A 9962-nucleotide genomic window follows, 5' to 3' on the forward strand; every position below is an offset into this window, starting at 1 on the left:
TCTGTTTGAAACTTTTGTGTAGGACAGTCTAACGATGCAGATGCTTAAGTTTGGTGTGGTTTGAAGAAAAAATGTGGGAGTAGGGTTTAATTAGTTTGACAGTTTTTGCAGTTTTGCAGTCTTTAGACTTCATAATTGGCCATAGGTTGCAGTGTACAAAAGTGTCTCCTCACTTGGGCCCACATTTCGTTGAAAGTTGCAAAGTCGTAGCACATAGGCCTGATTTGTTATGAATTTTCAAAATTTTAAACTTTAGACGGTCGCTGTAGCGCCACCATCAGGACTATTGGCACCAAATTCGCGTCAACGAAGTTTGGCATGGGCCTGGACCTTTGTGCAAATTTGGTTTATTTTCATACATGGGAAGTCCAACTTCCTGGGAGAAGAAGAAGACTAATAATAGGGGCAAACACAATAAGTGGCCCTGCCGCTTCGCTGGCCCAGCCACTAATAAACACTTACTCTGGAGATGATGTAGCCTACCACTTGTGCTCTTCTCCCTACTTATACTCCAACCACTTATAAAGCCTCAGCCAGGCGGTAATGCAACATAAAGGATGCCAACTGCCATAAAACACCACAGAAGAAGGATTTATTACATCACTGATGACATCACAATTGCTCGAGTGAAATCACTGATGACATCACAATTGCTCATGTGACATCACTGATGACATCACAATTGCTCAAGTGACATCACTGATGACATCACTGATACATGACAATCGTGACATCCCAATCGTGGCACACACGCCGCCCGCCCACTTATGTTTCCTTTTAGGACCACCGCAAAAAAGATTAATTTGCCCAAGATCTTCATGGTGCAGATGCCATATATCTGTAGCAAAAAACAAATACCTCAGACCTTTGATGAAGAACATGGTTGTCCAAAGAAAAAGAGCAGACAGCTATTTAGAACAGAATGATGATGAGCAAATTGCACTTGGAGACCTAACTGTGAAAACTTAACAATAGCTTGAAGTGATGATCAAATAATCATTACAGAAATCAATTGCAAACCAGAAGGGGTTACATTGAAGCCGAAGGCCTCAAATATTCTGAGTGCATGTTTGCATGCATCTAAGAAGGACAATAATGATGTTGATGAAGAAAAAGTGTGTCTTGTGAAAACCGCTGCCAGACTGGTAAAGACTGACATAAAAGATATCAAGATTCCCAGAGATGCATATCCCTCAAAATATATCATCTGCCAAAGGAAACGTGGAAACTCTTCAGCTTCTCCTCAAATAACTGTTTGCTGGCAAGAACTGTGAGTTAAACATAGCTGCAATAGGACAGGCCATGCGGGCAGCAAGGGCAAGGGTTCTCATCACACCATTACAGATAGGACTGACAAATGCATCACCAATTTGGATCTAGATTTTTGGTGAAAACACTTGGTAACCTTCGATTCTGTTCCTCATTTCGGGAGGTGAAAAAGTTGAGTCAAGTGCAGCTGCTTCTCAGGAACATACCTCCCTGGCAATGTTGAAGGCCACTCGCGCTCGCTTCGCTCATGCTCGCATGGGTTGGGGATTTACTTATAAAGCCACATGTTATGACCCGGTCTAGGGGTTTTAGGTGTAATCATGGGTCGCGGAACCGCCCGGGCCACACAGGCCCGGGCCGGGGTACATTTCAGTTCCCCCCCCTCCCCCATTTTTTTTTTTTTTTTTTTTTTTCAAATACATAATACATACTTTTTCACCAACCTGACCGGCCCACTAGCGAGCGGCCCACCGGCCATTGCACCGGTAGAATTACATTGCAGTCCAGCCCTGATCGTCGTCCTCTTCCTGTTCCTGTTCGAGAACCACTCTGCCTGATCGACAGACAACTGCAAGTGCGAGTGTAAATGTAAATGTGTAATCTCAGTCTATAAATTTCCACAATCTGTAAGCCTATTTAGACCATCGATTTAGAAACGCATGCTCAATGAATAATGATCTCTATCACTCATTATGTGTGTGGTTGCACTGATCGAATAATTCATATATAAAATAATGATAGCCTAATATAAAAGAGAAAACTGCTGAACTGAATTGAGACGATGCAGGCATAGTTTTCATTGATGAAAAACTAGCCTATTTTTGCTCATATATTGGCATACAGCCTACAGGACACAGTTCCAGCTGAAACATGCAAGAGTAGCCTGCATATTTAGTATTGGGGCTATCCCATATTTATCCCATATCTATATTATATGTATAGGCTTTTCTGGCATGTGGGAGAATATCACCCTCACTCCATTTGAGGCTCCGTTTATGATATGCGCTGCGGTGATTAATAGTGATCATATTTCTCCACGCATCGTTGAGCTGTTAAGACATACATTGGTAAGTAGGCTTAATTTAATTATGTAGCCTACAGAGCCACGAATGTTTTTCTTGTTCTATTCTCAGTTGACTGCAATCTATTTTTCATATGGCGATCTTATATGAATGGTGAGTGATGGTGAGTGACTCCAGAGAGCCGATTATATGGGTCTGTCATGGATTTTGATCTTATCCTCTGAAGCTAACCTGGTCGGGACCAGGTTAGCTTTGCAGCGTGAGTTGCCATGGTGATTGAACTAGGTTAGAACTTAACTTGCTTTGTAGTACGGCTAAACCAGGTTCAAACTAAAACTTACTCGGATAAAGCATTAAGCTAGCTACGTAGTACAGGCCTCAGATTGATCCATAAGTAACAACATGACAGACTATTTTCTTCATGGGTTTCATACACATCTAAAACATCTAAAAGCTGAAAGTCTTATCAGATGGGAGACCGCGGTCTAATTTGTCTTAGTGTAGGGGTCCTTGAGGTGAAAGAGTTTGAGAACCACTGCTGTATGGTATCACACACACACACACACACACACACACACACAGGCACACACACACAGGCACACACACACACACACACACACACACACACACACACACACACACACACACACACACACACACACAGGCACACACACACAGGCACACACACACACACACACACACACACACACACACACACACACACACATAGAACAGTGAGGCAGGAAATCTATGGAGACGTCCAGGGATTTTGTGGGGATTGCACAATGCTTCTCGTAGTCTTGTTGTTTGTCTGAACCTGTGATTTTCATGTGATTTCATATATTTTTTGCACTGGAATGTTTGTAATGCATTTTTATATAGCTTGTGCTTTATTCATTGCGTCCTTGATAAAGACTCTCAATTTCAATTGAAGGGGCTTTATTAGCATGACAGTTCACTAAACAATATTGCCAAAGTATATATAACAACAGATTAACCATCAATTAAATTATGAAAACATTAAATTAAAGTAACAGAAAAACAAATTCAATCCTCCCATGTACTGTGTATGTGCGGATGTGGTCTTGTATGTGTGTGTGTGTATGTGTGTGTGTGTGTTGCTGCTGTGCCTCCACTGTCTCTCTCTCTCACTCTCTCTCTCTGGCTGCGTCTCTCGCCCAACCCTCATGGCAGACCCTTATTCTATCATGGCAGCTGTGATGCTGTCGTCTTCTTCCACGTCCACACAGACCTTCTTGCCCACCAGGTGATGCATCTCTTCTGGAGCGATGCCCCTCGGCTCGCCCACCTTCACCGCAAACATGTCCAGGCTCAGCACCGAGCCTTTGGTGATGGCCACCTTGGCAACCACTGACTTGCCCAGCTGGAAAAGAAATGGAGAAGAGAGAACCAAAACCACAGATGGTTTAATAACTAATATTTGTTTGGCAGAGCGAAATGGTTTATGGCAGCTGTAAACTGTTGCTAGGCAGAGCGAAACGGTTTACGGCCATAGCAACAGACCCAAAACAGCTTTCCTCGCTACTTCAAGGGGCTTTCTACTCTCGCAAACCTCTCTTGTTATATTCTAATAGTTTGTTCGGAAGTAATTTTGTGGTTATGGCCGAAGTGGCTGCCGTAAACCGTTTTGTTTCACTTCCGGATCTGCCCGGCCCGCACACAGACTCTATAATCATCAAGACAGCACTTGTCCATTCACTCGGCTTTGGTCTCATCTACTATTATAGGTAAGATGTGAGACGTCAATGTTAAATTTAGACTGTTTAATAACAATCGAAAATCTTGCTCCGAGTTGCTTTAATATGAATCATATAATTAATATATTATGACTGGAAGTCCCTGGACCTGCTTCTCAGCTTAATATTAATAATATCAATAATATTTACCTCACTAGTGTTTAGACAAGGGACTGTGGAGGCTAACTGATAACTCCACTCAGAAATCCAATTGACTGCCTGACAAGGGAAGCAGAAAGTGCATCACTTCTGGGTTAATTGGCCTACAAAACTACATCATCCCTGCTCTCTTGCCCGACCGGCTGGGAAAATGTGAGCAGGCGCAGGGGGACAGTTTGATATAGTAACACAAAATGTAATGAAATACTAAAGTGGACCCACCTTGTCATGGCAGGTCTTCTCACAGGGTAGCATCAGCTTGGTGGGCGTTCCCATCGCGGTCTCCACCAGCCGGATGGATCGGACCAGCTCAGCCAGCTCCGCGGGCTCCAGGGACGCCTCGTGGTCATTTCCCTTCCAGGTCTTGTCCAAAGTTACGTGGCGCTCCACGACCTTTGCCCCCATCGCCACAGCGGCCACCGATATGTAGATTCCCCGCTCGTGTCCAGAATATCCGATGGGGATGTCCGGGAATTCCCTCTGGTATTCCTTTGGGAGAAGAGAGAGTGGGTAAAAAATAAACTATTGCTCACTATTGCTTGTCTGTGGTGTGTGTTTTCGGTGCGGTCTATCCGTCTGTTGGATTGTTCTGATTTTTATGAAACTTGGTGGAAGTTAGCATAGCAGGGGCCAAGGAATAACCCATTTATTAGAACCCAATTTATCATAGGCCATAGTGAGAACTGCTGAGAACTGAAGCCAGGCCTCCAAACTGATATAAGATATGTGAAACATAAAGCAGATGCTTTGGATGCTTTGGAAGCTCTTAATGCTGCATATGAAGTAGTAAGCTCCATACAAGCAGAAAAAAACGGGGAAGCACGGGCCTTTTTTCTGCTTGTATGGAGCTTACTACTTCATATGCAGCATTAAGAGCTTCCAAAGCATCTGCTTTATGTTTCACATATCTTCTATGTAATAATAGTTGTATTTGTTTCCTATAGTACTGTTTCGTGGTGTATTTGGAAATAAACGTTTTGCTTAATTTGTTGGCTTAATTGATTGTGTTTCCGGATGCTACCTGTATATAATTGTGATTTCCGCCTTATGTATCACAACGCTGAAGAAGGCCTGTTGGCTGAAACGTCCGTTGTAAGGTCTCGATGACGGAATAAAACCTTGAAAGGACATTCATTGCGTGCCGGCGTTCCTTGTTTATTGACTATTACTTTTGTGCCGTGCACCTGAATTTTTATTCTTATTTGGTGAGTGTGCTCACTACCTTTGCGAGCTCCGCTAGCAAGCAGTGTGTTTGGACTGTAAATACTGTCTTTGTCATGCCCTGACATATAGTTGTTGGTGCCTTCTTGGCCAGGTCAGCATTGTAAAAGAGATTTCTATCTCAATGCTTTTTATCTGGTTAAATAAAGGTAAAAAAAATAATAAGAGTGAGATTGACCACTGGTTAGGGGCAGCGGCAATGTGTTGGACTGTGTTGGTGAATGGTGAAGAGACTGGACTGGATTGGTTTGCATTTGATATATATAGTGTTTTTATCCAAAGCACTTTACTGGCCTACATTCACCCATTCACACACAGCTGAGCCACAAAGCTTGATTTATTGGGTAGTCTTTTTGCAGCCCTCATAATGGTCATATGGAAGAAGGCGATCATGTGAGGAGGTGAGGAGCCCAGTGATCTGGTGCGACTTTGGAGTTAACTGCTCCTCCACATTTAGAGGAGTCAGTTGAAGCGGTTCAGGTGATCCCAAGCCCCTCACTTTTGCAGGTGACACATTCTATTAAATTCTATTCATCTCACCGTGATAACTTTGAGGTTGACATGCTCAGGGTCCAGGGGATAGGTGCTGGTACACTGCAGGATGGTGAAGTTCTGGTTGTGCTGCTTCACCATCTGGTAGACCCGACGCATCGTCTCCATGGACTGCATCCCGCTGGACACCACCATGGGACGGCCTGCCCCAGACAGACGGAAAGAAAGAAAGAAAGGAGGGGGAAGATAGAGAGCAGGAAGAGGAGAAATAGAAGGAGCCAACAGAGAGAGAGAAGAAGACAAAGGTGTTTTCAAAATGGGGGCCACCAAAGGAAGAAGAAAGAAAATGCTGCAAACTTCTGTCCGATAAAAACACTTGTGTCGTGTTCAAAGTTGGACACCCACTGTATGTTATCAAAAGTCCACTTGTCATTATTTAATATCTTGTCAGTCATTAGGAATTTTGTGACAAAGCCCTAATTTGAAAGAATGGATGAATATTACGATGGATATCTACAAGATGGAAAAACTAACTGCATTTGTCAACGATAGATTATAACAATTTACCTCAAGATGGGAATACTGGGTTCAATATATAACACCCATTAGATTTTACTTTTTTGGATGGCTGTTGTGGTTTTGTCTTTTCTTTTCTTCGTATATACTCTTTTCAAAACAAAATTCTATGACAGTATATCAAGAGTAAACGACAATGTATAGGTAATCCTGAGAGTTCATATATGCAATGTCTGGATACTCTGGATACACAATGCAAATATTTGATAATCTGTCAATAAAAAGTAAAAAACAAAATAGTGACTAAGCAGGCAGCAGGGACTTTGTCATAGCCTATAGGTTGTACTGAATTTGCGTGCCAAGTTTTCAACATCATTATGACAGAAGTTATTGTAATAAATTATTATTATTACTTATTGGGCATAGGCAATGTTTTCACACTGGGAAAGGAAAGGCATCCATGTATTGGATGTACATTGGGTGACATTTACAACAATGATGGTCTCAAATCATTTCAGGACCTTAAAGGCAGCTATGACCTACCGGACACTTCATTTTTCTTTTAGTTACAGCTTAGGGCATCCCTCAAAGCTCATGGTGGACACTTTCAAAACAACCCTCGAGACCCACCTCTTCACCATTAGTTACTTTTAGTTTAGTTACTTTAGCCATCCCTTGTTTTGTTTTGTTTGTTTTTGCCCCTCCTTTAATCCGATTGGATTAGAGGACACTTTTGATTGTGCCATACCGTGGAATTTAGTGTTCAAGTTATTATATAAAACAACACACATTTCTAATATCTTTTTAGTTCAAAATAAGTTAATAATTTTTATCAACTAGAAAAATGTTAAAGATTTGGGGTATTGCTCAGACAGATGAGTGTCGTTTTTGTTGTGCAGAATCTGAGTCAACAGAACACCTTTTTTGGTATTGTCATGTTGTGTCGGCTTTCCGGAGTGAGTTCTTGAACTGAGCTGTCCACTGCTCTGCTCTCCACTGCTCTGCTCTCTACTGCTCTGCTCTGCTCGCTACTGCTCTGCTGTCCACTGCTCTGTTCTGCTCTCTACTGCTCTGCTCTGCTGTCCACTGCTCTGCTCTCTACTGCTCTGCTCTGCTCTCCACTGCATTGCAAGCCATTTTGAAGGGGAACCTGAGGAGGAATGCCGTTCCCCTCTTGTTATCACCGTTCCCTCTCAATGTTTACTCTATCTCCGTTCCCACCTGTTCCCCACATTTCCACCACTGGTTCAAAATACTTTGTAAAAAAAAGAACAAAGAAAAAAAACATTAAATTAACAATGTGAAGGTACATATGAAATCAAATATAATGGCCTACAAAAAAGCACAATGCCAGCAAAAATATGCCTCTCAATTTAGTTTATTGCAATAGTTGACACCCAATACATTCAATGCTATATTTTTATTGCAAACAAATCTGTGTTCTTCTTGGTTTTGTTTTGTCAGACAAATAACAGGTAAAGACTTGACTAGGAATGATTAAGGTTAGGGTAAGAATCATATATATATATATATATATATATATATATATTCATTGCTACCATTTTATTTCCCAAAATTGTAGTTTGTGTGGTTCAACTATACGTAGTTAAACTACATGTAGTTCACTACTCCTCAACACGCCTACTCCTCACCTCGCCTACTTTACTCACCATGCCTACAGTGGGTGTGTCTATGCACCCAAGCATCACCGAAACCAAGACTCCCTATTTAGTCTGCCGTCTGGTCTCAAATGTTTTCAGGAGAACAAAAACTCTCAGAAGCAGTTTTGCATTTTTGATTATTTCAAAGACACAATACTTTTCCAGCAACCGGTGTAACTGAAGTTAAGTTCAGGTACTTTTATACTCCTATATGTGTTGTCAAATAGTTTGTGCCCTAATTGTAGAGTAAAGTAGAATCAATGCACTAAAAAAATAGGACTATTGGTTGGGATACTTCTACAGAATATATTTTTGAAATTTCCTCCAAGAGGATTAAGAAATTATTTATTTTCCAAAGGAAAAAAACGATGTAACTTTCATAAAGAGTGGAATAATGATTGAAGCATTGATACATGTGCCTCATACCTTTTTTTGCAGTTCTCACAAGATAGGGGAAGTTGTTGGCATCACAGGAGGCAACTTTGAAGAAAGGCACATCGAGCTCATCGAGAAACTCCATGGCCATCTGTGGGAATTATGGAATAACACACACACACACACACACACACACACACACACACACACACACACACACACACACACACACACACACACACACACACACACACATATATATATATATACACTGTATATATAGTATTGCTGTTCCATGAATCTTTTAGAAGAATGCAATGAAGTATTCTTTCTTGCTTAAAAAAAATAAAAAATAAAAAATCTGTCTTACCTCGTCCATCCCAGAGGCAGTGAGGGAAATGCCAATCTCATTTGCATACTTTTGCATCTCCCTGTACTGCTCATGGCTGAACTCCAAATGGCGCTTGTGGTCCCCGTAGGTTTTCCCCCAGGAGTGTTTGGAGTTGTAGGGCCGCTCCAGGGCTCGCCTGCTGAACTTGTGCTCCAGTTCACTCTTCTGGAACTTGGCACAGTCAGCACCACAGTCCTGAGATGATACAGAACACATGAGAGGAGAGGATCAGATAGGAGAGGTGAGGAAAAGGTGGTGAAACAACAGCACTGGTATAGCTTCTAAACAGACACCTCTCTCTCCCCTCCACAAGCTTACCTTTGCCATCTTGATCATTTTCTTGGCAATCTCAATGTCTCCTTGGTGGTTCTGTCCAATTTCAGCAATGATGAAGCACGGGTGGGAGCCGCCAATCATTCTACCAGGACACAGTTCAAATTGCAGAGGCATCCTGGTGATGTAGGACGTGAAGTGCCGAGTGAAATAAGAGAGTTGGTGCAAAAGTCTCAAGACCTGGTGGGGTTAAATGGAGATGGAGATGTGGAGATGAAACTGGAGATGTCACAGGTGGAATGTCACAGGTGGAAGAGGCTTGAGTCATGTCACCGCTCCGTTTATATACAGCCTCACCCCACACACACACACACACACACACACACACACACACACACACACACACACACACAATCTAGTGTTGGAAGATTGTCATCACATGGCGGAGCACTGCACTGAACAGGTTTTACATGTAGGACCCGCAGAGCCAGATTAACACCCCCAGGGGCCCCTGGGCACTGAAGCTCCCAGGGCCCCCCCCCCCCCCCCCCCCCCCCCCGAACATTACACTCGGACACAAGAAGGGGGAAAACAAGATAAAAACTAAAAAAAACAATTGTCCAAGTAAAATGCTGATTCTAAATATAACTGAATCGCTTTGTTTGACCAAGCAAATACAATTTTTAAAGGCATTTTACAAAATTAAATGGCTGACCAGTCACCACCAGGGACACTGGAACTGTTTTTAAGTAGGGGGTGCTGCAAGGAAGGGACTGTGAAAAATTTACTTTTTTGGGTGTTTGGATGTTTTTTAGCCATTTAGAGG

The 9962-nt window shown here is 42.3% G+C and overlaps 1 protein-coding gene across 1 annotated transcript; it reads right to left on the reverse strand.

The window, feature by feature from the left end:
• Positions 1-3331: 3331 nt before the first annotated feature.
• Positions 3332-9429, reverse strand: LOC310774521 (N-acetylneuraminate-9-phosphate synthase-like). Its single transcript, XM_083634604.1, has 6 exons — positions 9182-9429; positions 8843-9058; positions 8524-8623; positions 5969-6123; positions 4430-4696; positions 3332-3675 (listed from the first exon to the last, which is right to left on the reverse strand). Exons 1-6 carry the CDS (start codon positions 9311-9313, stop codon positions 3490-3492), a joined length of 1056 nt encoding a protein of 351 aa, XP_083490730.1. The 5' UTR covers positions 9314-9429; the 3' UTR covers positions 3332-3489.
• Positions 9430-9962: the final 533 nt, after the last annotated feature.

Source organism: Poromitra crassiceps (assembly GCF_964638095.1).
Source record: "Poromitra crassiceps genome assembly, chromosome: 4".
NCBI lineage: Eukaryota > Metazoa > Chordata > Actinopteri > Beryciformes > Melamphaidae > Poromitra > Poromitra crassiceps.